Source organism: Wallemia mellicola, assembly GCF_000263375.1.
Source record: "Wallemia mellicola CBS 633.66 unplaced genomic scaffold WALSEscaffold_15, whole genome shotgun sequence".
NCBI classification, from domain to species: domain Eukaryota; kingdom Fungi; phylum Basidiomycota; class Wallemiomycetes; order Wallemiales; family Wallemiaceae; genus Wallemia; species Wallemia mellicola.
In genome coordinates, this window is record NW_006531972.1 from 226,209 (window position 1) to 241,777 (window position 15,569).

At 38.4% G+C, this 15,569-nt stretch overlaps 8 protein-coding genes across 8 annotated transcripts; 4 read left to right on the forward strand and 4 right to left on the reverse strand.

Moving 5' to 3' along the window:
- Positions 1–623: 623 nt before the first annotated feature.
- On the forward strand, positions 624–2,630 carry WALSEDRAFT_60841 (phosphate transporter). Its single transcript, XM_006959238.1, has 4 exons — positions 624–668; positions 713–775; positions 825–1,072; positions 1,121–2,630. Exons 2-4 carry the CDS (start codon positions 738–740, stop codon positions 2,527–2,529), a joined length of 1,695 nt encoding a protein of 564 aa, XP_006959300.1. The 5' UTR covers positions 624–668; positions 713–737; the 3' UTR covers positions 2,530–2,630.
- A 22-nt stretch (positions 2,631–2,652) lies between these two features.
- Positions 2,653–6,837, reverse strand: WALSEDRAFT_47292 (hypothetical protein). The gene is made up of 4 exons (XM_006959239.1): positions 5,139–6,837; positions 3,428–5,091; positions 3,089–3,381; positions 2,653–3,041 (listed from the first exon to the last, which is right to left on the reverse strand). Exons 1-4 carry the CDS (start codon positions 6,659–6,661, stop codon positions 2,730–2,732), a joined length of 3,792 nt encoding a protein of 1,263 aa, XP_006959301.1. The 5' UTR covers positions 6,662–6,837; the 3' UTR covers positions 2,653–2,729.
- Positions 6,838–6,882: 45 nt separating this feature from the next.
- Positions 6,883–8,389, reverse strand: WALSEDRAFT_54983 (Bystin-domain-containing protein). Its single transcript, XM_006959240.1, has 4 exons — positions 8,224–8,389; positions 7,953–8,168; positions 7,093–7,908; positions 6,883–7,040 (listed from the first exon to the last, which is right to left on the reverse strand). The coding sequence occupies exons 1-4, from the start codon at positions 8,371–8,373 to the stop codon at positions 6,921–6,923; spliced, it is 1,302 nt and encodes a 433-aa protein (XP_006959302.1). The 5' UTR covers positions 8,374–8,389; the 3' UTR covers positions 6,883–6,920.
- A 13-nt stretch (positions 8,390–8,402) lies between these two features.
- WALSEDRAFT_60843 (NADH dehydrogenase, alpha subcomplex, subunit 8) lies at positions 8,403–10,206 on the forward strand. The gene is made up of 3 exons (XM_006959241.1): positions 8,403–8,667; positions 8,714–8,786; positions 8,835–10,206. Exons 1-3 carry the CDS (start codon positions 8,423–8,425, stop codon positions 8,982–8,984), a joined length of 468 nt encoding a protein of 155 aa, XP_006959303.1. The 5' UTR covers positions 8,403–8,422; the 3' UTR covers positions 8,985–10,206.
- On the reverse strand, positions 8,964–10,470 carry WALSEDRAFT_39616 (cyclophilin-like protein). The gene is made up of 3 exons (XM_006959242.1): positions 10,396–10,470; positions 10,251–10,344; positions 8,964–10,207 (listed from the first exon to the last, which is right to left on the reverse strand). The coding sequence occupies exons 1-3, from the start codon at positions 10,450–10,452 to the stop codon at positions 9,036–9,038; spliced, it is 1,323 nt and encodes a 440-aa protein (XP_006959304.1). The 5' UTR covers positions 10,453–10,470; the 3' UTR covers positions 8,964–9,035.
- Positions 10,471–11,061: 591 nt separating this feature from the next.
- Positions 11,062–11,944, forward strand: WALSEDRAFT_60845 (hypothetical protein). The gene has a single exon (XM_006959243.1). The coding sequence runs from the start codon at positions 11,343–11,345 to the stop codon at positions 11,535–11,537; it is 195 nt and encodes a 64-aa protein (XP_006959305.1). The 5' UTR covers positions 11,062–11,342; the 3' UTR covers positions 11,538–11,944.
- Positions 11,945–12,237: 293 nt separating this feature from the next.
- WALSEDRAFT_60846 (hypothetical protein) lies at positions 12,238–13,974 on the forward strand. The gene is made up of 3 exons (XM_006959244.1): positions 12,238–12,454; positions 12,500–13,553; positions 13,601–13,974. Exons 1-2 carry the CDS (start codon positions 12,322–12,324, stop codon positions 13,291–13,293), a joined length of 927 nt encoding a protein of 308 aa, XP_006959306.1. The 5' UTR covers positions 12,238–12,321; the 3' UTR covers positions 13,294–13,553; positions 13,601–13,974.
- Positions 13,975–15,200: 1,226 nt separating this feature from the next.
- WALSEDRAFT_65200 (hypothetical protein) lies at positions 15,201–15,532 on the reverse strand (the record flags this gene model as incomplete). Its single annotated transcript, XM_006959245.1, has 2 exons — positions 15,201–15,307; positions 15,352–15,532. The coding sequence occupies 2 exons, from the start codon at positions 15,530–15,532 to the stop codon at positions 15,201–15,203; spliced, it is 288 nt and encodes a 95-aa protein (XP_006959307.1).
- Positions 15,533–15,569: the final 37 nt, after the last annotated feature.

Sequence of the window (15,569 nt, forward strand, 5' to 3'; positions counted from 1 at the left end):
CGGAGTGTTTGGTAACTGTATGGACTTCTGGACCAATGGAAAGCAATTAGGCGTCGATTGGACTCAATTATATGAGATACCTCAAGAGGGCTTCAAAGAGAAGCGCAGAAAGGACAAAGGAAAAGCCAAAGAGAAAAATGAAGATAATACGACACTAGGTATGCGCGTTATGTCTATGGCTCGTCTTAGAAACAGTACGCAACCAGAGAATCCGTATCAACCTGTGCGAGGAAGTGAACCAGTATGAGTATCAAAATAAATATAAAAAGTTTGTATACCAAAATGCATAATGTACGATTAGAATTGGGGGACCTATGATCACCTTCTTCTCGAATTTGGCGTACCTTGGCATAGTGATGAGACGAACGTTGTTAAATGTATTTTATGTGATAGAAGGCGTAAAAGTGATAAAAGTGTAAGTTACAAAATATTTCTGTTAATATTATAAATGAATAATTATATCAAGCTTTCATTGGCCTTCTTTAGCGCACTATTGGATGTTTTAATGACGTCGCAAGGCACGGCCTCGGACCAACAACGTGTGATAGAATTCTTTTACAAAACGTGATAAATGTGGTCTTACATCCTTAGTCTTCTACATCCAACTCATATTGCCAATTCATGCCACGTCTCGCTGAGCTTGACTATATCTTTGCGATATGTTTAATGTCAGTAGCTCTGTATAATCTGGACCCAATCTGACATACTATAGAACATCATTCTTGGACGCATATGGTATGGGTGCTAATGATGTTGCTAATTCCTTCTCAACAAGGTGACTATTATTCCAAAAAGTCGTGTCAACTCCACTAACAATGTTTTAGTGTTTCATCGCGCTCTCTTTCATTCAGAAAGGCGATCTTAGCAGCCGCTATTTGTGAATTCCTTGGTGCTATCCTTGTCGGTGCTCGTGTCGCTTCAACAATCAAAGACAGTATCATTCCACTCAGTAACTTCCCAACTGTAGGCTTCCAAATGTTGGGTTTCGCATGTGTATCCGCAGGTAGTTCAACTTTCCAGATCTTTGCAACCAGACTCGGTATGCCTGTATCAGCAACACACACAGTCATTGGTACGTGTTTCATGGTAAAATTTTCTACCCTCGCTGACAAAGTACTAGGTTCTGTTATTGGTGTAGGCATTGCAAGTGGTGGTGCTCAGTCAGTCAACTGGAAATGGGATGGTGTCGGTCAAGTTTTTGCAAGTTGGGGTATTGCACCAGCAATTAGTGGTGGTTTTGCAGCAATTATCTTCTTGATTACAAAATACGGTATATTAAAACGTAAAAACTCCGCCACTTTAGCCTTTATCGCTGCCCCAATCTATTTCTTCGTAGTTGCTGCAATTCTCACAATGGCTATCTTATGGAAAGGTGCCAGCACTGTTAAGGTCGATGAATTATCAACAGGTACACTTGTTGGATCCATTATTGGAACTGGTGCTGCGGTAGCACTCTTGTCCATCTTGTTCTTCTTACCATACGTTCATTGCCAAGTTATCAAGAAGGATTACACTATCAAAATCTGGCACATCTTCTTGGGACCTCTCTTGTGGTTCAGAAAGGCACCAGAAGACGCCAATGACAATACCTTAGCTGTGCCAGATTACTACGCAGGTCATCGTGAAGAAGATTGGTCCCACCTCGATGGTCAATATAAAAAACCAGAAACAATTGATGCTGCTGAAGAGTGCAGAAGCATTTCACAGAAGTCCGTACACTCACAACCACAAGCTGATGCAAATCACCCATCAAAATTATCAGAAGAAGTTGAAAAACAAGACATTACAGGTAGACCACCAAAGCCAAACTACCACCCAATTGAAGGTGCCTGGATTGAACCATGGAACATCTGGATTGGTTTGCGTTACAATTTATTACCATTTTTGAATTACTACCTTTTCGGTGGTCTCAGAACTGATATTCATCAAATGCAGAAGTCAGGATCAGATAAAACTCAAGCTAGAATTAGGGACATGCATGCGGAAGCTACGCAATATGACAATAACACAGAACACATTTTCTCTTTCATGCAAGTTATGACAGCATGTGTCGCAAGTTTCTCTCATGGTAGTAACGATGTTTCAAACGCTATCGCACCACTCGCTGCAGTTTACTACTGTTGGAGCACTAGTGAATACTCAGGTGAAAAATCAGAAATACCAGTTTGGGTAATTGCATTCGGTGGTATTGGTATCGTTATTGGATTAGCAACATACGGTTGGAGATTGATGAGTGTTTTGGGTAATAGGCTCACTCTTCACTCCCCTTCAAGAGGTTTCAGTATGGAATTAGGTGCTTCAATCACTGTAATTCTTGCATCTCAATTTGGTATACCAGTTTCATCAACACAAAGTATTACAGGTGCAACAGTTGGTGTCAGTTGTTGTTCTGGTACCTTTAAAACAACAAATTGGAAAGCATTAGCCTTCTTCTTTTACTCATGGTGCATCACTTTACCACTCGCTGGTATTGTATCTGGATGCTTATTTGGTATTATTGCCAATGCACCTGGATTCCACAACATTTGAAGTTAACGACAAATAATAGACCACTCATTCCACTGGCTTTTCTTTTTTACTACGAATGGATCTTGTAACTATATTAATAAACTTACTATAGATATATTAATGTTTTTGTACATTTTTTCTGACTGCAAAATGACCTTATAAATGGAACAAATACAACAAAACAAAACCACGATAATAGAAAGATTATGTCCAAGTACATACTAAATTGGAGGGGTTTCAGGCTCATGAGAATTTAGGTTCTCAATATCACGCCGTTGAATCTTTTCATTAGAATTTTCATTTGTATTTTCATAATCATTGTCCTGACTATGTTGATGAATAATTTCATCTTCATATTCTAATTCAATTTCTTCTCTGAACTTCTCGATCCAAGGATGTTCTAGTAATTCGTCAACTGTTGGACGCTTCTTGGGATCGATTATAAGACATTGTCTTATGAAGTCAATACCCAGTTCACTTAATTCATTAGTTGAAGGTAATTGTGGTGGTTGACCAGAAACACCAATATGGAACTTTTTCAGGTTAGTATGTGTTATGAAATCAATGTAGAAGTTCTTACCATGATTGCCCATTCATTATCTAAGCCATGCCATGGTTTGCGGCCTGTACACAATTCCAGCAGAACGCAACCGAATGACCAAACATCCATAGCGCCAAATGCACCGGCTTTATCGCCTTCTCCTTTTATGACTTCTGGAGACATATACATTGGTGTACCAGCGAGTGATCCACCTGGACCATCATTGTTCTTATTATTCCTCCTTGTTCTAGCAATTGTTCTATTTCTTTGCAAGACTTTAGCTGCACCGAAATCAACCATCTTGAGAATACCGATATCGTTCAGAAGTATGTCTAATGAAGTCGTTAAAGTGCGTTTGTTAACAATAGGATTACTCACTATCTGGTTTAATATCCCTATGTACTACGTTATTCGAATGAAGATACTGTAAACCTTCCAACATTTGATATGCATATACTCTCATAACACTCTCGTCTTCAATTCTACCGTGTTCTAATAATCCGGCTAAACTACCACCTTGACAAAATTCTTCGAAAATGTAGACTTTTTCTTTATGTACTTCAATACCATAATATTCAACGATATTTGGATGTGATAGCATTTCCATTACTTTCATTTCGTCATGTATCTGTTTATATAATGTACCAGGATCATTGACATCAATGAATCTAATTTCTTTAACCGCCATAATACCACCTGTATCTAAATTAACAGCTAAATACACAGAACCGAATGTACCTGCACCAATTAAACGACCTTGTTGCCATCTAATCGATACATTTGAAGCAGCATTTGCTAAAACAATTAATGATCTGTCGCCGATCTTCTCAGTATCAAGTACTCTACCAACGAGGTTTTGTTCTTTCTCAAAGTTTCTTCGACGATTTTCAATTGCGTATATACCTCTCATAGATTCTTCAACGAAGTACCTAACGCTACTATTTGCACCATCATAACTATGATACCAACCTGCATCTGAGAGGAATTGTCCATATCTGTCATTTTTATGTCCATCGTCATCTGATGTAATAGAAGATAACATTCTCATTTTCTTTGCTTCCTCTTTGGCTTCTTTCTCTTTTTTAGCTTCAAAGCTACTCCTTGCACCAAGGATATCAAAATGTGAAACTAACAATGTCATGCACATTGCAACTTTTTCACGAAGGAGGTCGAATTCATTTGATTTGAGTTCTAAAATGTTTTCACCTTGTGATATTGACATTGCAGATTCAAGTGCGTTGACAGCCCATCTGAATGTTTTTCTATCAGTTGGTATACAATCTTCACAAATGAATGCAAGCCAATCGATTGCAAGTTTCATTAAAACCTTATTGAACATCTCAAGCGCAGGTGATTCCATATATTTAATAGCATGTTGTCCATGCTCGGCCGCAAATGAATACCAGTTTGATAATGTGTCTTGTCTATTTGGTATACCATGTAATTTTTTTCTTAGTAGCATAGGTGAATTACCAATAGCTAAAGTTAACTTATAAGCAGCTAAACTTATTTTACGTAATTCCCTATCAACTTTTGGTAGAGCGACTTGCTCTTGTGCTATCGTTCTAAATGGAAAATTTGATATAGGTGGACTAACACCATCTGGATTTGATACAAGCCAAATGGATTCAAATTTTTCCTTAGCTCTGCGTAAATGGTTTGTTGGACCATCAGCTATTAACCTAATTCTTTTCTCTTGAAGCTCTAAATCAACAGGTCCAAGATCAATTTCCATAATTGAACCATTCCAAAAGAATGGAGCACGAGGTGAAATGACTAATAAATATCTCGCCTCCGGTTCAGTGAAAATATCGGTCTGAGATTGCTTATCTTGATAAAGGAAAGCGCGCGTGAGTAAATTAATGATGAGCTCTGGTCTATCTGCCAATTGACTATCTGCTACGATATAAATACTCTCTGACGCTAAATATTCGGAGTAAACGAGGAAATGATTCGTACTAACTAATGTTTCTATGAAGACGTTCAAATCAAAATCCTCTAAACTATATTCAGAGGAGTTATCGAAACGCAAAGCGAGACGTCTTGAGATGTATGTTAGTTAAGTCTTCTTTAATCACTTAAAACTCACTTGCTAAATCTATGAAGCTTTCTATATCTCAAGCGAACATTCTCCAAAATAGTGCTATACCAGAAAAGTGTTTCACTGTGTTGCATATTTGTAATATCAACTGATTTCAATTGTATTTCAAAGTAATTGGCGATACGTTTCATTAATCTGTTGGTGAGAGAGCAGAAACGTTCCGCAACAACGATATCGGCACCTTCGATTTCTTCAACAATACTTAGCAAAAAGTTCCATTGGTCTTCCAAAATATCAGTTTCCTTGAAATAGAGTGCTTTGCTACCACTTTTAAGTTTAATGAGAATTAATCTGAAGAATTGCTGTACTGTTTTCAATAACACTTTGTCATAGTCTGATACGTTCTCATTAGGCAATTCCCATTTTACCATACCAGTAGTTTCATCAACAATCCTTGTATTGTACTCTGAGCATTTCCTCTTGATAAAAGTGGCTTGAGAAAGTGCTATTCTGATATCTTCAATGAGCTGATCAACAACTAAACCGGTAGGATCAGAAACTTTCGCTGCGTATTCTAACTTAATATGAAGGGCCTCTTGCATCAGTTTTATTGGGAACCTTGTAAGTATAACCAATTCATTGTCAAAAGCAGGTAAATTGAGACCTTCAAAAACGTGCCTCCAATTAATATGCAAGTCTTTCGCTTTATCCAAGACAGATGTAAGTGAAACAAGTGTACGTTTTTCAAATAATGTCTGGAATGATTCCTCTTTTAGCAATTTCTCAATAAAAGACATCGGTTCGACGTTTCGGCGAGTAGTTTGATCTTTAAAAGAATCGTCAGTTTTTATGGATCTATCGACGCTCTCTTGTGAATTATGTGAAGCTACAGGTGGCATCATTAGTGGTGTATCAGATTCGCTGGCTCTTGTTACATCTAAGTCACTACTATCAGTCCATGTACGAAGTGTTTGAATTGTGGCTCTTAATGATTTGACGACAGTTGCATATGAACATAGCGCGTTGAGTTTATCTTTGAAGTCCTTGGATGCATACATTGGTTTAGCTTCCTCTAAAGCCTTGGTGTTAGGATAAAACGACTCGACAAAATCAATTTGATGTAGAATGGCATCAACTTGTCTAAGAGCCACCTTGGTATTTGGTGTGAGAATTGAATGTGGTATTATTGAAGGAGTGATGTAAGATTCGTCGCCATCGCCAGGGAATTCATCGAGACTACTAGGTTCGTTTGTTGCTTTAAAATTAAGCAACTGATCGAGAATATCATCAGCAGCTAATCTACACTCTTCTAAATTTGAGAGTTCATCGTCTACTGTTCTGCCTTTCAACTTCGCACGTAAACCAACCCAAAGTTGATATTGATAGTTGGCTTTAGATTCATTTTCATTTTTTGTTAAGTTACCTATCATTCTCGACTTCTCAGATTTCAGTACCTCTCCCTGTAAAACTGAAGCTAACATGAGCTGCCACTCCAAACGTTCCTCAGCATCGAACTTTACTTGTTCAAGGCCTCCTAATTCCTCACTGTGATGTATCTGATTGTATACCATGTCATCCTCATCGTTCAAATCCTGATAATCGAGCTTATCTAATCCTTTCTTAATATAATCTTGATCTGGATCATCGTCATACTTATGCTTATTCTTGTGCTTTATGACTCTTCTGGCGTGCTCTCCAACTCTATTAAAAGTTGTACGTTTTTCGTTCTCATCAGAATTCTTTCCCGCCGATTTCTTCATGACGGCATAAGTCTAAGATACATTGAGTGGATAAATTACATAAAATTAGGAAATCTATACAATAATTAAATTAAATTACCATTGCTTCATCTTGGATAATTCCAGGGCCTCTCTCTGTAGAAGTTTGTATCTCTCTTCTTATCTCTGGTGAAATTTGTGGATGGACGTTAGATTTTACAACATCAAGTAGCTAGAAATGGTGTTAGATATGTTTTCGTTTATACGCATAAAAATGTACTTACGGCATCCTTTTGTTCTGGTGTTAAATCAGCTGAGTAACGCTGACAAAAGACTAGCAAACTTTGATGCCATAAAACTGGCATTTTACGCTGCTCTCTTGCGAATCTCATAAAATGATAAACTAAACCATCTAATACTTTGTATGGTAATGCGTACTTCTTGTCGAGTAAAACTCTGATGAACAAACTCGTTGGTCCAGCATAATCCATTTCGGCGAGATGCAACAATGCAGCTGCAGAGTGTAGTACTGGTATGGATACTTTTGATAAAACACTGGCAAATACAGCTGCCTCCTTCAATGTACATCCTGTCTCGCAGAGTGGGAATAAGATACCTTTGAAGAATGCTGCTGGCTTGTATAGAGATTTCCTGAGGGCATCGTATAAGTGAACATCCATCTTCTTAGTGTTTGGATCATTGAGGTTATCCCTACATCTGTCTAACAAAACATGCTGATAGAACAATCTTGTTTGGTGAGCTTTAAGGTTACTAGCAAATAATCTAGTAGCCGCGTACGTTGCGTGAGGAGTCCAACTTTCTGGACCGGTGAGTTGTAAAACGGCAATCCAATTAGGCAATGACGGTATTATCTTGAAGGCTTTTGGTAATGGACCAGATTTATAACGTGATAGCAGCTGTCCAACTTTGGTGTAGACTTCTACAACTTTGTCGGAGAGTCCTGGAGTCTTTTCCTGTTTCTCCTTTGGCTGTCCACTCTCTTCTATTTTCTCCAAGATAATATCAGCAAGAGTGCGTCTATTGGTAGTATTTGTAGGCATAAAGGTGTCGATAGCTTGTTGATCAGATGGGTCGATATCCTACACGTGTTAGTGCATATTATATAAATATCTATAACACTCACAAATTGTTGGAATTCATCCTCATTTACTTCCTCGATAACCTCGTCTTCTTCGATGCCATCATCGCCTTCTTGTCTGAGTTTGAAGGCACCGTCATCCTCCTCGTCATTTAGGGTATCACCCAGTGTATCCTCGAGGATTTGCTCTCTTTCGAGCTCTTCTTGTTGTTGTTTTGCGAGCGATAAGATTTTAGATGAAGTTTTTGGATCTATGATAGACTGTAGAAGTAGTTTAGATAAAGATTAGTACAATATATTGTATTGTTCTACTTACTGTCTCCTCTCCGTCTTCTCTATCATCTGAATTTGACTTAGATTTTGGCTGAGTGACTCTACCAAATTTATTATAGGCGTCGTCGTCATTTAACTGTTTCTCTAATGGATCGTGTCTGCTATTGTTTTTGTTAGTTTTTATTTTGCCCATCTTGACTGTAAATTTCAAAGCACCTCTCTAGACTTTCTACCTTCAAAAAATGGCTGATCACAGGGACGCTGTATTAAATAGTAAAGAATTCGTGGAATCATCCCCAATGCCAAAGGATGTGCCACACGTCGATGAATTGGGTGTCACTTCCGCACCACTCAAATCAGCCTCCTTCTTCATAGGCGATAAGTGCAAAGAGTACAATGACGATTTTATGCTTTGTAAGCAAGAGAACAACAACCCAGAGCATTGCTTGAAGGAGGGTCGTAAGGTTACAAGATGTGCCGCTTCTGTGTGAGTATAGTTAGTTTTGAACTAGAAAGACGTTTAATTGGTACAGTATATCGGATATAAATAAACACTGCTTTAAGCAATTCGAATCTCACTTCCAATGTTTGGAATTTAACAATCAGGTGCGTTCTCATTGGATGATACCGCATACAGCCGCTCACACACGATAGTACTTCTACCCTTGTAGAAAACAAGAACGTAGCTTGAACGAATGTGTTGCAGCTAGCTTAAACTTGCACAAAAACATCCCTGGCACTCCAGAAGGTCAGCCACAAATACACGAAAAGACAAACCCAATCCACAAGCGCGTACAACATTAGAATGTATTAATTCATATCCACTCTTTCCTGACAATTTACTCTCGCTCCATCTCATCTTCTCTCGTATCTGTCAACACGGTCGTTGTCCCTATAGTGTCGTGATCCCCGATCATCTCTGGAGGACCTATAATCATCTCTGTAATCACGATAATCCCTATGACTACGAGATGCTCTATCATCACGAGAACCTCTATAATCTTTTTTATAGCCTCCACGTCTGTCGTCTCTCCTTGGACTTCGACTACGTTGCCTCTTCTGCTCACGTCTATCTCTTTCTTCTAAATCAAAGACCATAGCTCCGCCAGCTTTAGGAAGATCCCTTCGTGGCACACTTTCTCTTGTATGTCTACCTTTCTTTCCTTGACCACCCAGCCATTGTGTGTGTAACTTACTGACCGATTGTGAGAAGTCGACGAAAATACGTCTATCATCAACCAAAACATTTTGCATTCGGAAATAGGCTGCTTCGGCTGATTCCCTTTGATCGAACTCTATGAAGGCATAACAAAGACTGCTACCGTCGTTCTTATCTCTTATTACTTCACAACTGAGAATTTTACCAAATCTACTAAATATCAATTCCAAATCTTCATCTCTCGTAACCGGATTTAATTTGCACACGAATAAAATATTTTCAGGTGGCCTTATCTCTGCAAATGGTAAATCACCGACCATTTCCAATGTCAATGCTGACGCGGATGCTGCATGATCTCTCCTCCTTTTCTCTTTGACTTCCTCATCCAAATCTTGTTCTAGATCTTCATCTGAGCCTATCCTTACCAATCCACTGTTGGCGTCTGGTACGTCTGTAGGAGGCTCATTTGGTATTACTAGACTAGCTGGATCGTCGAATGGATCTTCAAGTATGACAACGTGTCTTATACGCACATCCTTGTATGGTCTACCATCACTATCTACGTAAACCTCATTCATCTTTTCTAAGGTATCTAAACCTTCGACAACCTGTCCAAAAGGCGCGTGTTTACCATCTAAATAAGAAATGTTCTCTCCTAATGTTATAAAGAACTGACTACCACAACCTGGCTTTCCTTCGCTATCCCTAGACACTGCCATTGATACCGTACCCTTCTCCTTGTGCTTCAAACTCGGCTTTATCTCCGGTGTGAAGTATTTAGTACGATTATTAAGAACACCTTCAATTGAGTTACCGCCTTTTCCAGTCGCTTCAGGGTCACCAACTTGTGCTAGGAAATTCTTAGATACTGTTTAGTGTAAGACAGAGAAGTGGTAAGTTTAATAACTCACCATTAAAGAAGGCATTCAGGTTGTAGTAATATATCTTGCACAGCTTTAGGAAGTTACATGTAGTAGCTGGGCAATCTTTAGTCCAGAGATCAATCTATTTCGACGTTAGCTAATAGATCTAAAAATATTCGTTCTTTATACTTACTACTATATCTCCTAAGCTAGTCTCTATAAGTACTGCTGCACCTGGCTCTTCTGCCATTGATGACGTTAGGGAATTAACACAAGGCAGAATATTTCAGAGGATATCTATAATTCATTATATGAAAAATGTATTCAAAGTAATTAAACGCATTTCTTCTTCCAACTTTTCACTCTACGCTTGTTTTAACCACTGACTAGGTCTTCTAGTACTTTTCCAGACGTTATATCTGTCACATTTAGGCCATTTCCAAAGCTATCAAGTCCCCTTTTTATGGTGTTCTGATTATTTACTGGGTTCTTCGAGGCTGTTAAAGCTAATATGAGGGCAAGACTAATCAAAAGTAACTTCATTGTTTTCTTGAGAGTACTCACACGCTTTTAGAAATGTATTGAATGTATGCATTCCAAATTCGGTTTATCTATCATTGCGTAATGTATGTAGCAATATGAATAATTGGGGTAATTTTACTATACCATGCTGCTCTACACCTACAGTTTCTAATACAACTATGTTTTATGTCTTGATAGGCTCAGAACAAAGTAAATGAACCTGGACGAAATTCTCCCCTCTGTTACCAGCTCCTCGACTTTAACAACTTGGCACATCTCCAATGTTGAAACTATTTATACAATACCTAACGCATTGATCATTCAATTGACCGAATCGAGCTAGTGTCGCCAGTTTGGTATTCAATTCTACTTAGAACTCATTATAATGAACCATAGCAATATTCGGTAATTTCAGGGTTTCAAGACTACTTTCGCTAGCTAACATATCTGACCAAAAATACTCAAATGCATTATATTAGTTCGGTAGCTTTATTGAATCGCTATGTATTGGGTAATAACAAATTAGAATAATTTTTGACAATGTCGGATTACATCAAAAAACTCCAAATTTAAACACGACTTATATTTGCCCACATCATCGATGGTGAAACCTATTTGATGTCTAATGACCTAACACCTGAAATTGTGATGGTATTAGTTGACGTCACAGAAGGACCAAGTAACTTTGTCCGTCCAATGTTAAGCAATCCAGAAGAGTATCAAGCCAAGGAATTGTCGGGTGCAGCAGTGCTATACATTATGATTTGGATAGCTGATATATTCTGCAACGTGAGCGGTATAACCGTAAAATAACAGCAGACTCCAGTCCAAGAATTACTTAAATTCATTCCTCTTTGAATTGGTCTAATTTTCATGAGATAATGCTCTTCGTTAATGAATTCGGCTACAGTAGTTCCAAGACAAATGGAGAAGTTGACTGGATAGTTAAACAAGCTGATGGACCGCCAACTGAATTTGAGAAGTATTTGGATAGGTTCTACGATAGCTCAAATAATATAGTATTGATTTGTATATAAGTTATACTAGACACACATACGTCTTCGAAAATTACTCCTCATCCTAAATATCATTGGTTTCCAAAGAGGATAGGTAGGACTCATTAAAATTGTAAAACATTGAAGAGACTTCAATACAAAGTACACTTCATAATTATCAGGCAAAATTATTGTTCCGAGTTTATCTGATAATATATATATATTATTGAACGTTATTAACTACAGCTGCTGGAGCATACGGGAAAAAACCATCCATCACATTGTTTGTTATCACTTAAACTTTAATTAGATCTCTACGTTAATAAAGCTCATTAAAACAATCACGTTGAGTTGTAAATTTTGTCACTTACATTTATGAAAATTGAAAGTACAGTTTGCAAATGATTATATATTTAAATGGAGAAAATTTCGTAAACTTGAACTTCGCTTTGGACCCTTGATGATTTGCACCGCTTTCAACATAGCTTAGTTTTTTAATTAAACTCCTGCGTACCTTTCCTCTCAAAAGACCCGAAGTGCGGTGTAAGGATATATAAGTGGCTTTCGTCTTTTCTTTTAGTTCAACATTGTAAATAACTCGAATGTTTAACAAGATTTTCCTCGTTTCAGCTGCCTTGACTGGTGCTGTAGTTAACGCAGCAATATACGCGACATTCTACTCAGACTCTGATTGCACGAAGGATGCATCGACAGATTTTAGCGTAAATAATCCTGGTAAGCTAGTAACGAGCCAAAATTAGATATAACTAAAATTTGCAGGTTGTTTCAGTGTTGGTGGTAATGAATACGTCAAATACCATGGCGTAAACGGACAATGTTTCTCGTTGGTTAAGTCACCAGCACCAAGCTGTCCATGCCAATTCGATTGTATTACTGGTATTAATAGTGTGGGCAGCACAGTTAGTACATGTGGACTTGCTATCCCTACTAATACATGCTACCACATCGGGAAATCTGAATCGCTTCGATTCATAGGTGGTTCCTGTGGCACAAGTAACTGTCCAGATCGCTCAAGTAGATCTATTCCTACTCTTGAAGAATACCAAGAGGATATTGAGGGAGTTGTCGAAGATGAAGAAGAGCAAACAGAAGAAGCGGAAGAAGAGCCAGAGGAAGAAAGAAGTGAATCCTCAGAAGAAACATCAGAAGAAGAAGAGAGAAGAGAATCGCCAGAAGAAGCATCAGCAGAATTAATAAGTACGTACAGTAATGGTACATCACCTGCTCTCGACCGCAGAGACTATGGTAAACCTGGGCTTGGATACTACCGTTTCTGCAAGGATGAATACTGTACTCTTGACTGTTCAATCAATTTTAGAACAACTAACACAGGTTGTATTGCTGGTGATGGATTCAAATCTATTCAGTTTTTAGGTAGTGTTTCATCGGACATTAATCTTCGTCTAGTTCACACACCACATGGAGAATGTAGTTGTCAAGATGATTGTTGGCATGTCACTGGTAATGAGTGTATAGCATTACCAGAGAAACAGCGAGGTACAGGCTCATATCGTATGACGACAGAGAGTAGCTGCGCTAAAAACAATTGTTAAATAAGCAGGTAATTACGAAGTTTGGGATAAATACGCTAGTAATAATAATAATAATACATACCTACATACATCCGCCAATTTTACGAATTTGAGCCGTTTGTGGGATTTGAGGAGAGAGCGGATCGGAGGATATTGGCGACGTAGGAACAGCTACCGTCGTTGCTGAGATGAAGGCCTATGAGGTCATATAACATTGAGTGAAGATTTTCACACAAAGTAGCTCAACACAGGCGCTGTAGATGATTGCATGGGATGTATGGGTATGAGTCTGTGCCGTATTCTGTAGTACACCTTAACACCTTTATAGTTCTAATGCATGAGAAAGCAGAGAGTTTCATCGATTATCTACGTGAGGCAATTTCTGAATTAATAGGGTGGAATGAACGCTATAAAAGAACATATGGGATAATTGAGGGTTGAGGAACAGATTAAGCTGTTCAATAACACTTTTTCCGGGGTCGTTGCTGAGTACCTAATACGCCCACCAACGATGACGTTAGTATTCGATCATCAAAGATGATCTCAAACATCAGAATATTTCACGTGAGGTGCTTCTTTATATTGAATTAAATTTACTACTCTAAAAAATCTAAGAAGAAAACTTCTATGACTTATGCTATTTGATCCCCTTCAAGGCTTCATAATGATTACCGTTGACGTGACAGATAGCTATCAACCGTTCTCCGCTAAACCTGAAAGTTCTGCAAGATGTCCCATGGCTCGACGTAACTGAGAACATTCGAGTGACGCAAATCATCAAGACATTTTACGCCACTAGTCAAGAAACGCTTCCAGCAAATTCGGCAACCCTTCAAATCCTCATATTCTAAGAAGTATTGATGGACGCAGGTTAACTTTGTATCGTCTTAACAATATATTCAGATTTCAACATCATCATGTGTATACTGTAGCCGCCAGCTGTTCTGAAGAGGTACCTTCCAGTATAAAGAGGCCCGTATGACTGCAAATATCACAGATGCTTTGAACCAGGGAACGCAATTATAAATGTCGAAAATTAGTGTGCTCTACAACGCCCAAGGCAGAAGTGTGACAAAGAAGCCCTAATCTCCTCTCAGCTGTTATCCTAACAACTTTAATGGCAACATAATTTGAGAGCGTCTCTATATTATCTGAACGGAGTTAAGACATTGAAAAGTTGACATATTTTGGTTTGAACTATATCTTCGTGACTTTCTGAAATAACTCTATTTGAGTATTTATATTGTACAAGGTACATATCATAATGAAGTCATGCGGTTAAAGAGGCTATTATATTTTCTACAGTGTTAATGGATTGGATAGTAGAAGAAAGAGGATCATTTTTTTTGCTTATGTAATCTTGAATTATTTACTAACAGTACATATGTCTTTGTTAGTTGGCAGCTTAACTTATTCGTTAGTAAATTGAATTTTGGGACTGGATACCTATTCGACGACTTATCACTCATATTGCTTGCTAATCCACTTGCTATCAATTCATCGAACAACTAACAAAAACACTTGGTTTGCTCAATTTAAGTGATTCTTTTCCTATCTATGACTTGCTGTAAATGCTTTTGGCACAGTCGTAGGGGTGGGGGGTCATCACATATTTGTTTGTACATCTTAATGAACTCTGGGATTTGTAACATTCCCAGAATCATTGGCATTTACTTTAACAGCAGAAATCACGGCTCTGTGTGTTGATTCAACAGCAGCAACTTGAATGAATGACGTAAACAAAGGAGCCACTGCACATATAAGAGCAAAGAAAATGACATTACATTAGCTTGAGTGCTATTGATCTCAGGACTTACGGCATACGGTTAGGTTAGGTTATGGTTATGGATTGGTTGGTTAGGTTTTAGGTTACAAAATACTATCAAAAGATCGTTACTAAAAAGTGAAAATTTTAAAAATAAGACATCTTAATGTTCGCCTAAATCAAGCGGAAGTTTGTCACTCTTTTCCTTACGAGTGCAAACGAAATAAGCCTCTGTAGGTGGTCCCAGTTGGGGGTAATCCTGCGCCATTGCTTGAAGTGCTCCGTGGTGAGAGTGCTCATGGCACCCCCCGCACCAAGCACAATTGGCACAAACGTAACTGGAACATGGTTGCGATACTTGAGGACCTTCTTGTGGGCCTGATGGTTCAAACCAACTCGAATTAACTCACTACCACTCTTCTTCTGCCAATCCTTGGTAACTTGTTGTATATGAGGGACCAAGGCGATTGATGAATGAACAGTGATATCATGCATCGTAAGTGCTCCAGCACCATTACTCTCCTTGAGGACC

Excerpts from the sequence above, each read along its gene's own strand:
- WALSEDRAFT_60841 (XM_006959238.1), top strand. The coding sequence starts at position 738 with ATGGGTGCTAATGATGTTGCTAATTCCTTCTCAACAAG. Across the intron at positions 776-824 it reads GCTAATTCCTTCTCAACAAG|TGTTTCATCGCGCTCTCTTT; the intron begins GTGACTATTATT and ends ACAATGTTTTAG. Across the intron at positions 1,073-1,120 it reads AGCAACACACACAGTCATTG|GTTCTGTTATTGGTGTAGGC; the intron begins GTACGTGTTTCA and ends ACAAAGTACTAG.
- WALSEDRAFT_47292 (XM_006959239.1), bottom strand. The coding sequence starts at position 6,661 with ATGGTATACAATCAGATACATCACAGTGAGGAATTAGGAGGCCTTGAA. Across the intron at positions 3,382-3,427 it reads TAGGGATATTAAACCAGATA|ACATACTTCTGAACGATATC; the intron begins GTGAGTAATCCT and ends CGACTTCATTAG. Across the intron at positions 3,042-3,088 it reads ATAATGAATGGGCAATCATG|TTCCATATTGGTGTTTCTGG; the intron begins GTAAGAACTTCT and ends AACCTGAAAAAG.
- WALSEDRAFT_54983 (XM_006959240.1), bottom strand. The coding sequence starts at position 8,373 with ATGGGCAAAATAAAAACTAACAAAAACAATAGCAGACACGATCCATTA. Across the intron at positions 8,169-8,223 it reads GAGAAGACGGAGAGGAGACA|TCTATCATAGATCCAAAAAC; the intron begins GTAAGTAGAACA and ends CTACTTCTACAG. Across the intron at positions 7,909-7,952 it reads AGGATGAATTCCAACAATTT|GATATCGACCCATCTGATCA; the intron begins GTGAGTGTTATA and ends TAACACGTGTAG.
- WALSEDRAFT_60843 (XM_006959241.1), top strand. The coding sequence starts at position 8,423 with ATGGCTGATCACAGGGACGCTGTATTAAATAGTAAAGAATTCGTGGAA. Across the intron at positions 8,668-8,713 it reads ACAAGATGTGCCGCTTCTGT|TATATCGGATATAAATAAAC; the intron begins GTGAGTATAGTT and ends TAATTGGTACAG. Across the intron at positions 8,787-8,834 it reads GTTTGGAATTTAACAATCAG|TACTTCTACCCTTGTAGAAA; the intron begins GTGCGTTCTCAT and ends CACACACGATAG.
- WALSEDRAFT_39616 (XM_006959242.1), bottom strand. The coding sequence starts at position 10,452 with ATGGCAGAAGAGCCAGGTGCAGCAGTACTTATAGAGACTAGCTTAGGA. Across the intron at positions 10,345-10,395 it reads CTAGCTTAGGAGATATAGTA|ATTGATCTCTGGACTAAAGA; the intron begins GTAAGTATAAAG and ends ACGTCGAAATAG. Across the intron at positions 10,208-10,250 it reads CCTGAATGCCTTCTTTAATG|TATCTAAGAATTTCCTAGCA; the intron begins GTGAGTTATTAA and ends TACACTAAACAG.
- WALSEDRAFT_60845 (XM_006959243.1), top strand. The coding sequence starts at position 11,343 with ATGTCTAATGACCTAACACCTGAAATTGTGATGGTATTAGTTGACGTC.
- WALSEDRAFT_60846 (XM_006959244.1), top strand. The coding sequence starts at position 12,322 with ATGTTTAACAAGATTTTCCTCGTTTCAGCTGCCTTGACTGGTGCTGTA. Across the intron at positions 12,455-12,499 it reads TTTTAGCGTAAATAATCCTG|GTTGTTTCAGTGTTGGTGGT; the intron begins GTAAGCTAGTAA and ends TAAAATTTGCAG.